Source organism: Lepus europaeus, chromosome 18 (genome assembly GCF_033115175.1).
Source record: "Lepus europaeus isolate LE1 chromosome 18, mLepTim1.pri, whole genome shotgun sequence".
NCBI classification, from domain to species: Eukaryota; Metazoa; Chordata; class Mammalia; order Lagomorpha; family Leporidae; genus Lepus; species Lepus europaeus.
In genome coordinates this window covers 12159283-12180269 of record NC_084844.1, presented here as the reverse complement: position 1 = coordinate 12180269, position 20987 = coordinate 12159283, and the positions used below count along the sequence as shown (strand labels likewise).

The window sequence follows — 20987 nt, the reverse complement described above, 5'->3', positions numbered from 1 at the left end:
AGAGACAAACCAATGACTGGCATAGCTGAGCAGAGAGCTCTGAGACTTACGTCAAAGCAGGAGTTCACCTGGAGGAGGTACTAAGCGTTCTGGGAGGACCTCTACCTAGGCTATTCGGAATTCACCAAACCACCGAATTGCTTCTATTTCTCTTCATCATACCTGTCCCTGTTGTCTGACTGTGCTACTGCCTGAACTTATGGTGTTCATTGTGCATCACCTGTCCTGCTTCAGGGCACAGCTGATTTCTTTAGAATTTATTATATTTCTTGGAAGGAAATTTATCATCATCTCATTGTTTCCAGTGTAACTTTTTGTGTAAGACAAAAGCAATATTTTCTTATAAGGTTAAATTCTATTTTATGCTAAAGTTCCTATGGGAGCTCTTTACAAAAAAGAGAAAATTCTATTGCATGTGATATTTATAAAATAATATTTTGAGACTAAAATACCATAATTTAAAGTAATATATTTTATTTTAATTTGTAAGATTAAACCAAATATATATATATATATGTATGTATTATGTCCAGAATAACAAAAACAAAGGAATTATTTTGATCAGTTTTATATGATTAAAATAATACATTTGTCAGCTTTAATATTAAACATAAATAAAATGTATACTAGAACTCTTCATATGTTGTTCTAAAGAAAATATATTGTCTTAATGAACTTTGTTAAATGCTAATCAAAAGTAAAGAATAATGAGACAATGTGGTATTCAAAAACATAATGGAAATTAAGGGTCCCCTAAGAAATATTCATAACAAAAAGAAAAATTGTCATAGGATATTTGCTTTTCCATAGTAAGTAGACAGTGTATAAAATAATGTATTAAAATTTAATACATTATTCCTTTCTTAGAAGCACTTTTCTTGTCACCTGGATTTAAAACCTCTCATCATCTTCTAAGAGATGTTTTATCTAGTATCTGCTATATGGAAGGAATGCAGTCATCAGTAATATTGAAGTATTAATGCATGAAACTAAATGAACATCGTAAACTGACTGCTGAGATTAGGGTTAGAACCTTGGTGAAATTGTTGCGTCTGCTGGGCTGCTCCTTCCTTGCCCATACACATGGCTTCCCTGCTGCAGGCAGCCATTATTCCTAATTGTGTATGGCTAGCTACCCACGGATTCTTTCAGGAGGACTTTTTCACCAAGTGGTCTCCAAACAGAACATTGTGCACTGCTAACTTTGGAAAAATGGCTGCATATTGTAGGTGATATGATTTGCATTTTCATTCAATATTTTATTTTTGAGATTGACCCATTGTGTTGTGTGCAGCTCTAAATAGTTTATTTTGCTAAATATAGTATCTCATGGCATGAGAAGTCAATTATCTGTGGTGAACATTTGTGTAGTTTTCAAAATGCTGCTGTGCACATTCTTGGTTGTGTTGTGTCCCTGGTGCACAAGTGTAAGAGGTTCTCCACCAATTACAGAGAAATAGCTTATGAAAATGCTCAGGTTTTCTCAGTGCCCAAGTAATTTACGAGCTTGACCACTTTCCATTCAAATCAGCGGTAGAGAAGAGCATCCACTGACGTTCTTCCCTGCTGACATTTGGTATTGTCAGGACCCTTAATTTTTGCATATATAATGACTGTAAAATGATTAAAAATGGCCTTAATTTACCTTTCTGATGACTAATAAAGTTGAGCACCTTTCCATGTTTGCCATTACAATTTTTCCTTTCCTGAAGTGATTATTCACCTGTCTTACTCATTTTCCTATTGAGTTGTCTGTCTTGTTGGTATACTTCTGGATAGTATTCTTGTTAACTAGATACATTGCATATCTCCCGTTCCAGTTTGTAATTTATTTTTTCATTATTTTAGTGTCTTTTGATGCAAAAGTTTTTAAGTATATTACTGTCCTCTGAGTCATGCTTAAACAGTCCTTTCTTGGGTGTTTGTTTAGCCTAGCAGTAAAGATGCCGGCATCTTGGTCCCTCAGTAGAGTCTGGGCTTGGTTTTCCTGCAGATGCAGACCCTGGGGGGCAGCAATGATGGTTCAAGTATTAGATTCATGCCACCCATGTGGGAGGCCAGGATTGAGTTCCTGGCTGTCCTTATCCCTCAGCCCCATCCATTGTAGGCCACAGGGGAGTGATTCAGCAGATGGGAGCATTCTCTCTTTCTCTCTCCCTCTCTCTGTTTTCCCCACCCCCTTTCTTCTCCCTCTCAAAAAAGTAAATACGTATTTTTTAAATTATCCTTCACACTTAGAAGTGAATTTTTAAGTCACAGTTTTATTGATATATAAGTACCTGTCTTTAAATCTGTATTCTGTTATTGTTATTGAGACTGGGTGACTTAGAGAGAATGAAGATCCTACTTGGCTTGTGGTGCCAGAGGCGGGCAGTCCAAGACCATGGTACTGGCATCTCCTTGGCATCTGATGAGGAATTTCTTGCTGCATCATAGTGGGTATCATTTGACAGAAAGATAGAGCAAGAAAGCTCAGGTCGCTTCTCCTTTGCTTGCACAGCCACGAATGTTGTCGTGTTGGTCCCACCTCAGTTACTCCAGTTTACCTCCTGAAGACCACACCTCTAAATACCATTAACATAATAAAGATTTGGGGATTAAGTCTCCAACACATGAATTTTGGGAGGACACTTTCAAATTATGACACGTACCATACAATTCAGCCATTTACAATGTGTACAGGCCAGTGGGTGCTAGTATATTTACAGAGTTGTGCAACCATTCTCACAATCAATTTTAGAGCATTTTGTAACCTCCTCCCCCAAATCCCATATCCATTAGCAGTCACTATGTTTTATTTGTATTTGGTCATTCATCAGATGATGAGTATTGTGGTTATTTCTAATGTTTGGCTATTATGAATAATATACTGTGAACATAGATGTAAAAGTTTTTGTATGCATCTGTGTTTCGTTTCTATTGGATAAAGACATAGACGTGGAGAGAACTGATTTTTGTCTGTTGTGAAAGGTATGAGTCTGATTTCATTTTTTCTCATATGGGCAACTTACTGTCTCAGCACAACTTTTAGAATAGTTCATCACATTCATTGTACTGCAATGCCTATTCTGTCCATTGTGAACCTGTTTCTGTCTCTCAATTCTATTAATTTTTTCTATTCTCTATAATACTATACTTTGTTAATTATAGTAACTTTATGTTAAACCCAAATATCTATTCTTACATAAAGGTGTCATAGTACTGTGTTCTCCCCATAAATTTTAGATTCACCTTGTCAGATTTCATGCAAGCTTTTCTTGAAATTTTAATTAAGCTTGTATTAATGTTGTAGATTAATCTGGGTAGAACTGATGACAGGCTTTCTAGCATCATGATGTGTATGTTAGTTATTTACATACTCTTTAGTGTTTCAGAAATGGTTTTATTTTTCCTCAGCACGTTATACAACTTTAGGCTTATTTCTAAGAAATATTTTGTTTGTCATAGTTGCATATGATATTTTAATTTTTGCTGATGTGTAAAACTTGCAAGTGATTTTGAGCAGTGATTATATTATTCGGACATCTTTCTAAACTCTTACTGCTTTTGATAACTGATACCTTCATTTTGTACTTTGTATATAGTCATATATCCTTGACTAAAGACAGTTTGTTTTTCTTTCCTTTTGTCATATATTTGTGAATATAAGTGATGTGAGAAGTAATTCTTCTTCTTGGTTTTAAAAAGAATATTTTGAAACTTGCCAACAGAAAATGAGGGAAGTTTGCTCATTTTTTGTCAAATACTTTTTACATGGTGAAGAATGGCCAATTCTGCTAAGAATTTCTATCATTGAATTTTATCAAGTGTTTTTCTGTGTAATGAGGTATTCATTTTACTTTTTTTTCCCTTTAAAACATTAGTTGAGTAAATTATATTGCAGATAATTTTTAAATGTTATGTTAATTTTATGTCCCACCCAGTTCTGTCATAACCTAATATTACTGAATTCAACTTGTTAATTGTAGAGAGATATTGCCCTGCGGTTTTTCTTTTCTGGACTCTACTTGGCATGTTTTTTTACTGAAGCTATGGTAGCCTGGTAAATTAAGCTCCTGAATTATGCTTATTTTTCTGTTCCCTGAAAGTGTCAGTGTGAGAGTGAGTACTTGTTTTTTAAATGTTTAATGAAATTGACCAATAGAGCCATCTGGGCTTGATATTTCATTTCTGGAGAGATTGTTTGACTACTATTTCAATTTTCTAGTGGTTACAGGATGATTCATATTTTTCAGTTTTTTCTAGATTCAGTTTTGTTAAACTTTTACAGTTTAGAAACTTTTCTCTTTTTTAAAAAAAGATTATTTATTTGCAAGTCAGAATTAGAGAGAGAAAGACTGATCTTCCATCTGCTGGTTCACTCCCCAGATGGCTGCAATGGCCGGAGTTGAGCCAGACTGAAGCCAGGAGCGCGGAGTTTCATCCAGGTCTACCACGTGGGTGGCAGGGGCCCAAACGCTTGAGCCGTCTTCTACTGTTTTCTCAGGCCATTAGCAGGACTAAATTGGTATTTATTGGCATTTATAAATTTTTATAAAGGTTAAACTGACCTTACATTCTCTACAACTTGGTGATTACCTAATTTATTTTTATATCTGAGTTCATGAGTGAGTTGACTTAAATTTTTATTTCTCTTATGCCTATCTTTGGAATCAATATTTTAATGGCTTTTAAATCAACTTGAGAGTATTTGCCTTTCTATATTCTCTTGAGTAGTTTGTAAAAAGATTGGAATAACCTATCCCTTGGGAGATATTTTTGGAAGTCACTTGAAAAACTATGTGAGCTCAGTGCTTTGGTTATAGGGTGATTTTTAATTTCCGTTCAGTTTGTTTAATTAGATCGTTTAGCTTTCTGTTTCTTCTTGCGGCATTTTATATTTTCCTAGAAATTCGTCCATTTCACTCAGGTTCTCTGATGAGTGGTGTTACATTTTATGGTATTACTTGATTTGTTTCATCTCAGTTGGATCTATGGTATGTTCTTTTAAGTTGTAATTCTAGTTATAGATGTCTCTTTTGTTAACAATATAACATAATAAGATAGCCTCACCAAAACTTTGTTTCTATCTCTAGCATTGTTATTTGTGCCTTCTCTTGTTTTCCTGATAAATCCTCCCAGAAGTTGTTTTGCCTTGCTGACTTCTTAAACTGGCTGTCCATCTACTTGTCATTTTGAAAATAGATGGCATGCTAAGCCTACTTATTTTCCTCTCTTTAGCTTCATCCATCAAATTTTGATATACTATGTTTTCATTGTCATTTCTAAAGATTTGCATTTCGATGTTCTGAATTTATTTTTGATTAAGAAATGTGTTAACATTGATCAGAATTTATAAGCCACAAAAATAGATGTAGTAAAATATTTTCCAGTCATTCCTGAGTGTTGTCACTAATCCCTCATTCCCATCCAAAATAGTAGCAGTGTAAAATACCTCTCCCTGCAGAGGTCAGCTCTAAGCACTTTTAGTTTCATCTTGAAACATGAGTTATGTAAGTGTGTAGCTTTAATTTTGAAGCATATGGGAAATTATTTCTGTTCTTGTTATTTTGTTCTTGGTTCCTGATTTAATTGCAGTATTGTCAAAGAATGTATTTTTGATACCACAGATTCTTGCAGTGTGCTGACAGTTGTGTGTGTGTGTGTGTGTGTGTTAGGGATGTTATATACAAAGGTACTTTTAAAAGTTCCTGGAAAATGGAATTAAAAATTAATTTATTTTGGTGTTGAAATATTTTAAATCCATGCCGGAGTTTGCATAATATACATTTTCCATGAACTTTTTGACGACTGTGCGTGTGTGTGAGTGTGTGTGTGCGCATGTGCATGGTTAAATCTCCTATTACAAGAATAGAATTGTCTTCCCCCTGTAGTTCCATGAATTTGCTTTGTACTTTTCATACAGTCCTTTATCACATTTGTGTCTTGTAAATATTTTCACCCAACTTGTACCTTATCTTTCAACCCTCTTAACAGTATTGTTTACAGAGCAGAACATTTTTAAATTTTTGTATTATCCAACTTATCAATATGCTTCTTTCATAGGTTATACTGGTGTTATATCTAAAATTGCATTGTCATATATAAGGTCAACTACATTTTGTCCTATGTTTTTCTTCTATAAATTTTAATTTTTTGCATTTTACAATTAGATCTATGATCCATATTTGGTCAGTTTTTTTCTTTACATTTGGATATCCAACTGTTTCAGCACTATTTCTTGAGAAAACTTTTTCCATTGAATCTCCTACACTCCTTTAGAAAATAACAACATGTAATATTTGCACTCCTTTATGGAGAATAGTGCGACATTTCAACAGGTGCATACAGTGTAAACTGATCTCATCAGGCAATCAGCATCCCCGCCTCATCCTACCCCTTGCTTGGAGCCTACAAGTCCTCTCCTCCACTTTCTGGATTTTCTTTTCTGTTCCATCAGTGTATGTGTTTCTTCTGTTGCCAGGACCATACTGCCACCGTCTTGATTACTGTATCTTTAAACTAAGGTTTGAAATCAGAGTCCTCCAGTTTATTTTTTGCTTCTGTACTGTGTAGATTATTCCAAGTTGTTTGCCTTTTCATATGAACTTTGGTATTAGGTTATTTATATGTGCAAAATAACTTGCTGGGATTTTTATTGATTTTATGTTGATACTGTATATTAAGTTGGGAAGAACTGACATGTTAACAATATGATCTTTGCAATTCATGAACATGTAATATCTTTCCACTTATTTATTTTTCTTTGATATGTTTTTTCACAGTTTTTTAGTTTTTCACATATATATCTCTTTTTTAACTTTTATTTAATAAATATGAATTTCCAAAGTACAGCTTATGGATTACAATGGCTTTTTCCCCCCCATAACTTCCCTCCCACCCGCAACACTCCCCTTTCCTGCTCCCTCTCCCATTCCATTTGCATCAAGATTCATTTTCAATTCTCTTTATGTACAGAAGATCAATTTAGTATATATTAAGTAAAGATTTCAACAGTTTGCACCAACACAGAAACATAAAAAGTGTAAAATACTGTTTGAGTACTAGTTATAGCATTAAATCACATTGAATAACACATTAAGGACAGAGATCCTACATGAGGAGTAAGTGCACAGTGACTCCTGTTGTTGACTTAACAAATTGACACTCTTGTTTATGGCATCAGTAATCTCCCTAGGCTCTTGTCATGAGTTGCCAAGGCTATGGAAGGCTTTTGAGTTCACTGACTCTGATCATATTTAGACAAGGTCATAGTCAAAGTGGAAGTTCTCTCCTCCCTTCAGAGAAAGGTACCTCCTTCTTTGATGGCCTCTTCTTTCTACTGGGATCTCACTTGCAGAGATCTTTTATTTAGGTCCTCTCTTTTTTTTGCCAGAGTGTCTTGGCTTTCCATGCCTAAAGTACTCTCATGGGCTTTTCAGCCGGATCCAAATGCCTTAAGGGCTGATTCCGAGGCCAGAGTGCTGTTTAGGACATCTGCTGTGTATCCCGCTTTCCATGTTGAATCGTTCTCTCCCTTTTTTATTCTATCAGTTAGTATTAGCAGACACTAGTCTTGTTTGTGTGATCCCTTTGACTCTTAGACCTATCATTATGATCAATTTTGAACTGAAATTGATCACTTGGACTAGTGAGATGGCATTGGTACATGCCATCTTGATGGGACTGAATTGGAATCCCCTGGTATGTTTCTAACTCTACCATTTGGGGCAAGTCAGATTGAGCATGACCCAAATTGTACATCTCCTCCCTCTCTTATTCCCACTCTTACATTTAACAGGGATCACTTTTTAGTTAAATTTAAACACCTAAGAATTATTGTGTATTAATTACAGAGTTCAACCAATAGTATTAAGTAGAACAAAAAAAATACTAAAAGGGATAAAGTATTACATTGTACATCAACAGTCAGGACAAGGACCAATCAAGTAAACACCTGAGAATAATTGTGTGTTATTTATAGAGTTCAACCAATAGTATTAAGTAGAACAAGAAAATACTAAAAGGGATAAAGTATTAAGTTGTTCATCAATAGTCAGGGCAAGGGCTGATCAAGTCACCATTTCTCATAGTGTCCATTTCATTTCAACAGGTTTCCTTTTTGGTGCTTGGTTAGTTGTCACCGATCAGGGAGAACATATGATATTTGTCCCTCTGGGACTGGCTTATTTCACTCAGCATGATGTTTTCCAGATTCCTCCATCTTGTTGCAAATGACCAGATTTCACTGTTTTTTACTGCTGTATAGTATTCTATAGAGTACATGTCCCATAATTTCTTTATCCAGCCTACTGTTGATGGGCATTTGGGTTGATTCCAGGTCCTAGCTATTGTGAATTGAGCTGCAATAAACATTAAGGTGCAGACAGCTTTTTTATTTGCCAATTTAATTTCCTTTGGGTAAATTCCAAGGAGTGGGATGGCTGGGTTGTATGGTAGGGTTCTATTCAGGTTTCTGAGGAATCTCCAGACTGACTTCCCTAGTGGCTTTACCAGTTTGCATTCCCACCAACAGTGGGTTAGTGTCCCTTTTCCCCTACATCCTCATTTTAAGAAGATGAATTTATTTGGCTTGAAAGGCAGAGTTACAGAGAAGGAGAGGCAAAGAGAGAGAGAGAGAGGCAGAGAGAGAGAAAAAGGCATAGAGAGACAGAGACAGAGAGAAAGAGAGCGAGCGAGTGAGATTCCATTCTCTCGTTTATTCCCCGAATGGCTGTAAGGGCTGGAGCTGAGCCATTCTAAAGCCAGGAGCCAGGAGCTTCTTCTGGGTCTCCCACAGGGGTTCAGGGGCTCAAGGAATTGGCCATCTTCTACTGCTTTCCCAGGCCATAGCAGAGAGCTGGATTGGAAGAGGAGCAGTTGGGACTCGAACTGGTCTTCATTTGGGATGGCAGCGCTGCAGGCAGTGGAGGCTTTACCGGCTACCCCACAGTGCCAGTCCCTCACATATGTATCTTACGGATACTTTGTTAGATTTATACCTAAGTTATCATTTGTAGTAGTACTTTTGTAGATGTTATTGGTGTTCTTTTTTCTTATTGAAAAAAATAACATATATATAAATATTGCTCATATTTATGGGGTACCATGTGGTGTTTCAGTGCATGTATACATTGTAATGTCCAATCAGGGTTAATACAACTATCTCCCCAACATTTGGAGTTTCTTTATGGAGAAAAACAGATGAAATCCTGTCTTCTAGATTATTTTTCCTTTTCACAGAGAAATACACAGTCACTAACATTACTGTAGTCAGCACATTGTGCCATAGAAGCCCAGAAGCTCCACTCCTATCTAGCTTTAGTTAGTACCCATTAATCAACCTTTCCCCACTCCTCCCTCCTCTCTTCACCCCTCAGACTCTGGTAACCACTGGTATACTTTTAATTTCTATGAGGTGACTGGTTTTATTTTTACACTCCATATGTGAGTCCAATCATGGGATACTTGTCTTTCTGTGGTTGGCTTATTTTACTTGCCCTAATGGCCTCCTGTTCCATCTGTGCTGTATAAACAAGATGTCATCCTTTTTATGAGTGAGTAGTATTCCATTGTGTATGTGTACCACATCTTGTTCATTCATTCATCAGTAGTTAGATACATAGGTTTTTTCCATTTCTTGACTTGAATAGTGAGAATATAATTTTCCTCATGGGCATTGTCTACCTTAGAAAAACTACTACAGAACATGCCTGTGACTATAGACTTGTAGTTTAGGCCACCGAAGATTAGAGATGGGACTTGGGCACTCCCTTGACTTGCATCCTCTAGTCTGCTTTAACAAAAACCAGGAGGAAAAGAAAGCTAGGCATCAGAAGCAATGGGTGGCAGGCCTATTAATGGCTGATCTGTACAGTGATCTGCCCTCAAGGAGACCCAACAGGCCAGTCCACTGCAGTGGCTTTCAATGTGGTAAGCCTGGGCTTCAGCAGAAATCAGCTTGTGAAGAGCCCTGGCAGCTCTGCCAAGAGTTGGATCACTGGAAATGGACCTGCCCTGGAGTCGAAGGATGCCCATGTCAGAGCCAGATCTTATTGGCTCTAAGCTGAAAAGCCCTTCACTCAGCCCAACTTCCAAAGTGATCACCATTAGGTTTTATGTTAGCTATGGGTTTTGTATAGATGTTATTTATCAAGTTGAGGAAGTCCCCTCAATTCCTAGCTTCTTGCCTTTATTTCTTAATAGGTTTAGTTGTTTCCCTTCATGCTAACCCTCACACATACATGTGTTTGAACGTTATTCACCCTATTCCAATGTTTCAGAACAGCAGCCACCAGATACATGTAGCCATAGATTTTGACCTCGGGGAGGTACAGAGTAGAGTGATGGTTATTAGAGCTGTGGTCACTGTAGGGGTTTGGGGAAGGCTGGTCGAAGGATATAAATTTCAGACAGGTGAAGGACATTCAGGGGATCTATTGACAGCGTGATGATCATAGTTAACAATATACTGGATTCCTGAAAAATGCTGAGAGGTGATGTAAAGGGTTCTCACCAAAATAAATAACATTATGTATGTTAATTAGCTAGATTTATTCATTCTGCAGCATATACATATTTTAAAACAATATATAGCTCACAAATTATATATAGAATTTTATCTGTAAATTTAAAAAACAAGTTAGGCGTGGACATTTGGTGCCACAGGTGAATTGGTTCTTGGAGTTCCTGAATTCTGTGTAGAATGCTGGGTCTGAGTCCTGGCTTCTCTCCCGGTCCGGCTTTCTGCTGTCCCTACCCTGGGAGGCAGCTGTGATGACTCAGTAATTGGGTTCTTCACCCTTGTGGGAGACCTGGCTTGAGTTCCTAGCTCCTGGCTTTGGCCTGGCCCAGACCTGGTTGTGGCAGGCATGTGAGGAGTCAGCCAGTATCTCTCTCCACCTCCCTCTATCCCCTCTTCTATATTTCTATCTCTGCCTTTCAAATAGATAAATATTATCTAAAAATTCAGAGGCATTTCATTCTCCTTGCTGTGAAAAGCTCAAATTGCATTACATTAATCTCTACAATTTTCATTAAAATAATTCAAAGTTAAGCTTCACTTTTGCACTAGCTGCCTTTGAAGTGTGCAGTAGCCACGTGTGACATGTGACTGCTTTCTGGACAGTGAACATTTATAGAACATTTCAGTATAACAGAAAATTATGGCAGACAGCACTGCTCAAGGGAATCCCCGAAATTGTGTACCTATTTTTAATCATTGGTTTATCTTTTCTACCACATAAGCATTTTAGTTTAATATTATCTAGAATTTTTGTTTTCTCACATTTTCCTACCCTTAAGTTATTTGTCATCATATTTTGCAAGAAAGTTTTATTTGGATTTGCCTACATGCTAGTTATTCATCTTTGGCCATTCTGTTTTGTATCTCATACTTTTTTCCCCTTGAAATATATCTTCTAGAAGTAATTTGGTGACAGTCTTTGAGGGAGAAAAATCTCAATTTTTGTTTCTCTAGTGATTTCTCTTTTATCTTGCAAGATACTGTTAGTGTGTAGAGTTACTTTTTCTCAATACTTGGAATATGTCCTTCCTTCCCCTCTCTGCCCCTTCCTCTTCCTGCTTTTTCATCCTGCTTGGTATTTGTTCTGTTTTCTATCTCAGTGGACTCTTGTTTCTCTTCACTTCTTGAGGATTCTCAGCCATCATCTTTTCAAATTTTTGTAATTTTCATTCTTTCCCCTTCTTCTGAAACTCCAGTGAAACATATACTTGATTTGGTCTTCTTATTTGACTTTTTACAGCTTTTTAAAAGATCTGTTTATCTGAAAGTCAGAGTTGCAGAGAGACTTTCTGAGCCTGAAACTTCTTAATCAGCCGATCTTTGCAAGGTTTTGCCACCTGAATTCACAATACCAAAGTATTCTGAAAAACTCGAGGGTGAGAATGTATTTTAAAGGAGGCTAGATATGGAGGATATATCCAAGTGTATGTCAGAGCAATGTGATTGCTGGAAACCCACTTTCAGTTGCAGTATATAAAGTTACAGGAAATAAAAGCTCACATTGGAAGGGAACAGCTGAGTGGGTGTTTGATCTAGAGGTTAAGACACCTTCCTCACATATCAGAATACCTGGGTTTGAAAGTCGGCTCCGCTCCTGACTCCAGCCGCCTGTTAATTCACACTGTAGGTAACAGTAGTTTCAATGATTAAAGTTTAAATGATTGGGCTCCCGTCACCCAAGAGGGATACTTGGGTTGACTGTGTTCCTGACTCCTGGTTTCAGCCTGGCTCAGCCCTGGCCATTGTGGGCATTTGGAGAATGAACCAGCAGAGGGGAGCACTCTCTCTCCTCTTCCCCCCACCCAATGATCGTCTCTCTGCCTCTAAAAATAAATAATTTTTTAAAACAACAGGCCGGTGCCGTGGTTCAGTAGGCTAATCCTCCACCTGCGGCGCCTGCACACTGGGTTCTAGTCCCAGTCAGGGCACCGGATTCTGTCCCGGTTGCCTCTCTTCCAGGCCAGCTCTCTGCTATGGCCCAGGAGTGCAGTGGAGGATGGCCCAAGTGCTTGGGCCCTGCACCTGCATGGGAGACCAGGAGAAGCACCTGGCTCCTGGCTTCAGGTCAGCACGATGCGCCGGCCGCAGTGGCCATTGGAGGGCGAACCAAGGGCAAAAGGAAGACCTTTCTCTCTCTCTCTCTCTCTCTCTCTCTCACTGTCCACTCTGCCTGTCCAAAAAACAAACAAACAAACAAACAAAAACAAAAAAACACACAATAACAACATACAACATGAGAAAAACAAGTACCATGATTCAGAGCTCCAGGAACTATGAGTAGGAGAATGAATTCTGCAGACTTGAGACAATGAAATTATCAGCCATAGATTGGAAATAGTTTTTATTTAATATGTGATATATAATTAAAGAAATTTTAATGGATATAAAATAGTAAAAGAATCTTTAAAAACTACAAACATATTTGGAAATTAATAAAAGTTCAAAAAATGGAAATAAGACCATTGAAATTAAGACCCTGTGTGTTTCTGACAGCAGATTAGATAGAAGAAAGCCCCCAAAATTCAGGAGAGACTAAAAGCCATGAAAAATACAAAAGAGAGGTTAAGGGAAACTGAAGAATGGGAAAATCCACCACATGTAAATGAGTCGCTTAGGAAGTAGAGAAGGAACAGTGGTGACTAGGAATTTTCCAGTACTCATCGGTGATGCAGGGGTCTGAGATATCCTGCTCAGAATAAACAAAAATATGCCTATCCTTACAGAAAGAAGTGATGAACACTAAGACAAAGAGGAGATCTTAAAAGCCGACAGGAAGTAAAACAATTTGCTTTCAAAGGAGTAAGAGCAGACTTTCAACAATACTCATAAAGGTATTTTCAGACCAGTGAAAACTGAAAGTGCTTGCCACTAAGCCTCTTTAAAAGTACTTAAAGGGTGCAAAAGTACTTGGAGCTAAAGGAAATCACCTATGGTTAAGAGGTCAGAATTGCAAGGAGTGACAGCATCTAACACTGGTCATTATATAGGTATATCTGGACAGCCACTGAATGAATAAACTATCTGTAATAGTAATATTGAGCTGAGGAAAACAAAATAAATTAAAAATAAATGTGGCATATAAATCTGGAAGAAGACAACACAACTCAAAATAACCTGCCTTTCTTTTATTGATCATAAGGATGTAAAAATAATTAAAATTTGCTGAATGAAGCATGGGTGTTGAGGTGTCCTACTGCAACCACTGAGAGAAAAAACGGTGTGTCTTTTAGGACAAACAAGAAAATTGAAAAAAGAAAAGAATTACCCATATAGAATAAAGTGACAAAAAAGGAGAAAATATATATACAAGATATGGGGCAAATAGCTCAGAATAAAGGGAGAAAATAAATGCAACTGCGTTAGCATATACAGACTAACGACTACATGTTCCAATTAAAATACAAATGATTAAATTTTAAAAATAAAATTCAGAATCTATATGGCATTTATGAGATACGTATCTAGAGAGATCCAAGATGGCTGAGTAGGGAAAGACGTGCTGATTTTGATCACGGGAAAGTAACAGAAGAAAAGGGGAGGAACTGTATTCCCAGAGGGCAGTTGGAATAAAATTTGCAGGGACAATTCTACAGAAAGAAGAGAGACACCGTGGAGCAGTGGAGATGGTACAGTCACGCCGCAGTGGGTGGGTCCTGCTGCTGACTCCCGCAGCCAGTGGCTCCTGCAGCCATTGGCTCGAGGGGGTGCCATCTTCTTGGAGCGAGGTGAGAGGAACCTGTGGCAGCTCGTGCCACTGGTGATACTGCCCGAGAGAGGGCCTCATGGACCCCACTGACTGAGTCCAGCCTGATGCACTAGCAGGGAACAGGGTACCCATGTAACCCTATGAACGGAGAGCACGTTGATTTCCTTACCTTCCCCTACAAAGGTGCCTGGCAACAGCAGACATGAGGCGCCATCTTAATAAGGCAAGTAGAGACTGCTGTGGCCCATGCACTACTGGGAACCGTATCAGAGGGATAAATCCACGGTCCCCACTCACTTTGAGTCTGGCCTGTAGAGTTGAAAGGGGCTGGGACACCCACCAGGCTCGTGAAGCGCTTCCCTCCCCTTACTCTGCTAAGGCGCTGGGACTCAACTTGCCAAGGCAGAGCACTGACCAACGTCTTTCAGGCAAGCAGCTGAGTCTGGGGAAGCCACGGCCCTCGCTGTGGATGGGGAAGGCTTGCAGGGCTGAGTGCATCCCCTGCTTTCTGTAGCTGAGGGAGCCCTGTTCCCTGAGACTGCAGTAGGCATGGGGTGTGGCTGGGTTTCTGGGTAATCACTGTGTCTGGCTTCAGAGACTCAGAGTTCCCCAAGCTCTGGGGTGCGTCATGAGTGGGGTGCACAGGCACCATGGGCTCGCCAGGGCAGGTGGTTCTCCTTGGCGGAGAAGGGCTCAGGCTATGATCACAGCAGCCAGTGTGATCTCCCCCTTCCCCCACTGCCGGTAGAGATCTACCACACCCACCTTGAGTGTCACTCTGGGTCCCTGCCCCACCTGAGCTCCTTGGCCCCACCCAGCACGCACCTCTGGATAGCCACTGAGTGTATTTCAAAGATAAAAGCAGTCAGAGAAGAAAACCTACAAGTGTTTCCACAAAGATGTAAAAATAAATGCAGAAATACAAGAAACATGAACAAGGAGACAAGATGACTCCCCAGAAGGAACACAGGAACACTTCAATGTGAGAATGTGAAGACGAACAGATTGATGAAATACCTGGAAAGGAATTAAAAAGAATGATCTTAAAATTGCTCAAAAACACAGAGAAGCAAAACATGACAGGGATGAGAAATTCTACCTGGAGATAGATACTGAAGAGAAATCAAACTGAAATATTAGAAATGAGGAATTCAATATGTCAAATAAAAAATACAGTGGAAATCCTTAACAACAGACTTTATAAGGCAGAAGAAAGAATATCTGAGCTAAATGACAAATCATTGGAAATATTTCAGACAAAAGAAAATATTAGAAAAATCAAAAATGGTGTTCAAGATTTATGAGGGACTGACCCTATACGTAGTGGGCTAAGCCTCCGCTTACAGTGCTGGCATCCCAAATGGGCACTGGTTCAAGTCCCATCTGCTTCACCTCCAATCCAGCTCCCTGCTAATGCTACTGGGAAAGCAGTGAAAGATGGCCCAAGTCCACATGGGAGACGCGGAAGAAGCTCCTGGCTCCTAACTTCAGCCTGGCCTAGCCCTGGCCGTTGTGGCTATTTGGGAGTGAACCAGTGGATGGAGGATATCTCTCTGTCTCTCCTTCTCTCTCTGTATCTCTGCCTTTCAAATGAATAAACAGATCTTTTTTTAAAAAAAATCAACAACTCAAAAACAATCAAAAAAGAAACAGCAGAGCTGATCCATACTATTGACCAAATGGACCTAGTGGATATCTACAGATCATTTCATCTCACATCTGCAGAGTACACATTCTTTTTATCTGTGCATGGAACTCTCTAGGATAGACCATATGCTAGGCCATAGAACAAGTGTCAACAAGTTCCAAAAAATTAAAATCATACCATGTATCTTTTCTGACCACAATTGAATGAAGCTGGAAATTAACAACTTTAAAAACTCTAGAGAATATGCAAACACATGAAGACTGAACAACATGCTCCTGAATGAACTGTTGATCACAGAGGACATCAAAAGGGAAATCAGGAAATTTCTAGAAATAAATGAAAATGAGAACACAGTACAACAAAACATATGGAATACAGCAAAAAACAGTGTTAAGAGGAAAGTATGTAGCAATTAGTACCTACATTAAGAAATGTGAGGGGCTGGCGCTGTGGCGTAGTGGGTAAAGCCACCACCTGCAGTGCCGGCATCCCATATGGGCACTGGTTCAAGTCCTGGCTGCCTCACTTCCCATCCAGCTCTCTGCTGTGGCCTGGGAAAGCAGTAGAAGATGGCCCAAGTCCTTTGGCCCCTGCACTCACATAGGAGACCTGAAAGAAGCTCCTGTCTCCCAGCTTTGGATTGGCGCAGCTCCAGCCGTTGCAGCCATCTGGGGAATGAACCAGTGGATGGAAGACCTCTCTCTCTCTCTCTGCCTCTCCTTCTCTCTGTGATTCTGACTTTCAAGTAAATAAATAAATCTGAAAAGAAAAGAGAAATTTGAAAGGCACCAAATAAATGATCTAACAGAGCATATCAAGGATCAAGAAAAACAGAAAACACCAACCGAAAATTAGTTGGCAGAAAGAAATGATAAAAATTAGAAGAAAAAATAACAAAATGGAAACAAAAAAATACAAAAGATCAGTGAAATAAAGAGTTGGTTTCTGAGAAAATAAAATTTAAAAAATTGATATACTATTGGCTCAGCTAAGCAAAAAAAAGTTAAAAGACCCAAGTTAATAAAATCACAAATGAAAAAGGAGATGTTACAATGGCAACACAGAAATAAAAAAGAATCATCAAGAATTACTACAAACAGCTATATGCCACCAAATTGGAAAATCTAGATGGATAGATTTCTGTTTTATATTAAATCTACCAAATTTGAGTCATGAAGATGGAAAACCTAAGTAGACGAACAGACCAATAAAGATGGAAATTGAATCAGTATTAATGACCCTCCCAACTAAGTCTAGGACCAGATGGTGTCACTGCTGAATCCTACCAAATTTTTAAAGAAGAATTAATTCCAATTCTTCACAAGCTCTTCAAAACAATTGAAAGGGAAGGAATTCTTACAAACTCCTTGTGTAAAGCCAGCATCACCTTAATTCCAAAACCAGAAAAAGATGCAACAAAGAAAGAGAACTATAGATCAATATCCTCATCAAAATACTAACTAATCAAATCCAACAACACATCAGAAAGATCATTCACCCAGACCAAGTAGGATTTATCCCTGGTATGCAGAGATGGTTCAACATAATGCAAATCAGTAAGTGTGATATATCACATTAACAGATTGAAGAAAAACCCAGATGATTATGTCAACTGATGCAGAGAAAGCATTTGATAAAATACAGCAGCCTTTCATGATGAAGATTGTAAGCCATCTGGACATAGAAAGATTATTCCTTAATATAATATAGGCAATGTAGGATAAACCCACACCAGCATCATATTGAATGGGGAAAATTTGGAAGCATTTCCATTAAGATCCAGATCCAAACAAAGGTATATTCAATATAGGATGTTCTGGAAGTTTTAACCAGAACCATTAGACAAGAAAAAGATATCAAAGAGATACAAATGGGAGAAGAGAAAGTCAAATTATGTCTATTTGCAAGATGATATGATCCTATACATAGGTGATCCAACTCCATTAAGAGATTACTGGAACTCTGGTAAAGTTGCAGGATATAAAATCAACACAAAAATTAATTGCCTTTATATACACAAGAATGCCTTGGCTGAGAAAGAACTTGTAATATCAGTTCTATTCACAATAGCTATAAAAATGTAAATACCTTGGAATAAATTTAACCAAGGATGAGAAAAATCTCTACAATGAAAATTGTAAAACATCAAGGAAAGAAATGGAAGAAGACATAAAATATGGGAAAATCTTCCATGTTCATGGGATGGAAGAGTTAATATCATCAAAATGTTTGTACTATCCAAGCAATTTACAGATTCAGTGGGATTGCTGGATCCTATGGCAGTCTAATTTTTGGTGTTTTAAAGAACCTCTATACTGTTTTCCACAATGGTTGTACTAATTTATATTCTCACCAGCAATTTGTGAGAGTTCTCTACATCTTTGCCTGCACTTGTTATTTTTGTCTTTTTGATAATAGCCAATGTAACTGGAGTGAGGTAATTTCTCATTGTAGCTTTAGTTAGCATTTCCCTTATGATTGGTGATGTGGAGCATTTTTTTTTTCTAATGTTGATGTTGGCCATGTGTATGTCTTCCTTTGAGATATATCTGGGGCTACTATCCACTTTTAAATTGAATTATTTATTTTGCTATTGAGTTGCATATTTTGAATAGTAACTCCTTGTCAGTTGTATAGCTTGCAGATAATTTCCCCTTATCCTCCGAAATGTGATGTTTACACAGAACCTGTGAATGTGATCTTATTTGGAAATAGGGTCATTGCAGATGTAATCAAGTTAAAAATTAAGTGATGCTGAACTAGATGGGTTCTGAAATCCAATATCATTAACATCCTTATAAAAAGAGGAATACATGGATTGTGATATCCAAACAGAACACATCCATGTGTGAAAACAGAGTCGGAGATTGGATTGTTGAGGTTACAAGCCACGGAAACCCAAGGATTGCTAGGAAATACCAGAGGGTAGGAGAGAGGTGTGGCACAGTAGCTCCAGAAAGGCCTATGGAAGGAGCAACTCTGCTAACCTTTATTCTGGACTTCTGACCTCAGGATTGTGAGATAAGATATTTCTGTTCTGGCTGGCGCCATGACTCACTTGGCTAATCCTCCGCCTGCGGTGCTGGCACCCCGGGTTCTAGTCCCGGTTGAGGTGCTGGATTCTATCCCAGTTGCTCCTCTTCCAGTCCAGCTCTCTGCTGTGGCCCGGGAGTGCAGTGGAGGATGGCCCAAGTGCTTGTGCACCCGCATGGGAGACCAGGAGGAAGCACCTGGCTCCTGGCTTCGGATCTGCGCAGTGAGCCGGCCATAGCGGCCATTTGGGGGGTGAACCAACAGAAAAGAAAGACCTTTCTCTCTGTCTCTCTCTCACTGTCTAACTCTGCCAATCAAAAAAAAAAAAAAAAAAAAAGGTATTTCTGTTCTTTCGTGCCACACAGTGTGGTAATTGTTTTGGCAGTCCTAGGAAACTTGTATATCCATATGCTTGAGAATAAGAAATACACTTTAAAATGTTTCTAAAGTCCAAGAAAAATAATAATGAAACTTCTTAAAAGGTTTGAACCAAGTGATAATGAAAAAAAAACGCATATGTTATCTAAGCCTAAAAGATGGAACAAAAGCAAAAATGTGCATAGTTTTAAGTTTATAAATCAGAAAAGAAGAAAGGCTGAAAATAAATGAGAAATTAGAAAAGGGAATACAAAATAAACCTTATAAAATAGACTGAGTCAAAGGGATCACATAAACAAGACTAGTGTCTGAAAATACTAACCGATAGAATAAAAAAGGGAGAGAACAATCCAACATGGGAAGCGGGATACACAGCAGACTCATAGAATGACGGATGTCCTAAACAGCACTCTGGCCTCAGAATCAGCCCTTAAGGCATTCGGATCTGGCTGAAAAGCCCATGAGAGTACTTTAGGCATGGAAAGCCAAGACACTCTGGCAAAAAAAAAAAAAAAAAAAAAGGACCTAAATAAAAGATCTCCGTGAGTGAGATCCCAGTAGAAAGAACAGGTCATCAAAGAAGGAGGTACCTTTCTCTGAAGGGAGGAGAGAACTTCCACTTTGAGTATGACCTGGTCTAAATAAGATCGAATTCGGCGAACTCAAGGCTTCCATAGCCTTGGCAACTCATGACAAGAGCCTAGGGTGATTACTGATGCCATAAACAAGAGTGTCAATTTGTTAAGTCAACAACAGGAGTCACTGTGCACTTACTCCTCATGTAGGATCTCTGTCCTTAATGTGTTATTCAATGTGATTTAATGCTATAACTAGTACTCAAACAGTATTTTTCACTTTGTGTTTCTATGTGGGTGCAAACTGTTGAAATCTTTACTCAATATATACTAAACTGATCTTCTGTACATAAAGAGAATTGAAAATGAATCTTGATGTGAATGGAATGGGAGAGGGAGCGGGAAAGGGGAGGGTTGCAGGTGGGAGGGAAGTTATTGGGGGGGGAAGCCATTGTAATCCATAAGCTGAACTTTGGAAATTTATATTCATTAAATAAAAGTTAAAAAAATACTAACTACAAAAAAAAAAAGAAAGAAATAGAAGGAAGGCATACATATAAATTAAGAAATCAGTGAGATTAAAACAAAAATAGTAGAGTAATTTTAGAAACACAATGTTGAATATTTGAAAAAGCAAGAATTATTCCATGTACATAAATATTAGAAGCAAAACTAAAAATCTGTTCCTCAAGGATGCGAATATATGGTTAAATGTCCTAGGTGGTATTTACCTCTGAGCTGGAAGAGAATTGCACGGGAATAAGGAAGGAAGGAAGGAACAAACGAATTTTTCATGCATTGTGTTATTGCATTTTCTTTATTGGCATTTTGCAGTTCTTTTGTGAGTGTACTGTTCATATCCTCTGTCCATTTTTCCATGTTTGAAAACAAGGTTATTGCCGACATGGAGGCCCAAGTTCACAAGCTGAGAGAGGAGCTGATTAATGTGAACTCACAGCGCAAACAGCAGCTCATAGAACTTGGTCTTCTTCGTGAGGAGGAAAAGCAAAGGACTGCAAGGGACCATGAGACAGCCATCAACAGAATGAAGGCTGAGTCCGAGAAGATGAAGCTAGAGCTGAAGAAGACACATGCTGCCGAGACCGAGATGACGCTCGAAAAGGTAAGGCGTCCAACTGGATT

General features: G+C 38.4%; 1 protein-coding gene across 6 annotated transcripts in view; it reads left to right on the top strand.

Annotated features, from left to right (window-relative positions):
• The window catches only part of CEP112 (centrosomal protein 112), a 516630-nt gene that overhangs the window by 289667 nt on the left and 205976 nt on the right, over nucleotides 1-20987 (top strand). For all 6 annotated transcript variants that reach the window (XM_062174820.1, XM_062174816.1, XM_062174818.1 and 3 more), the window contains one exon: nucleotides 20737-20967. In XM_062174820.1, coding sequence (XP_062030804.1) covers nucleotides 20737-20967 — 231 coding nt within the window. The remainder of the gene's footprint in view (nucleotides 1-20736; nucleotides 20968-20987) is intronic.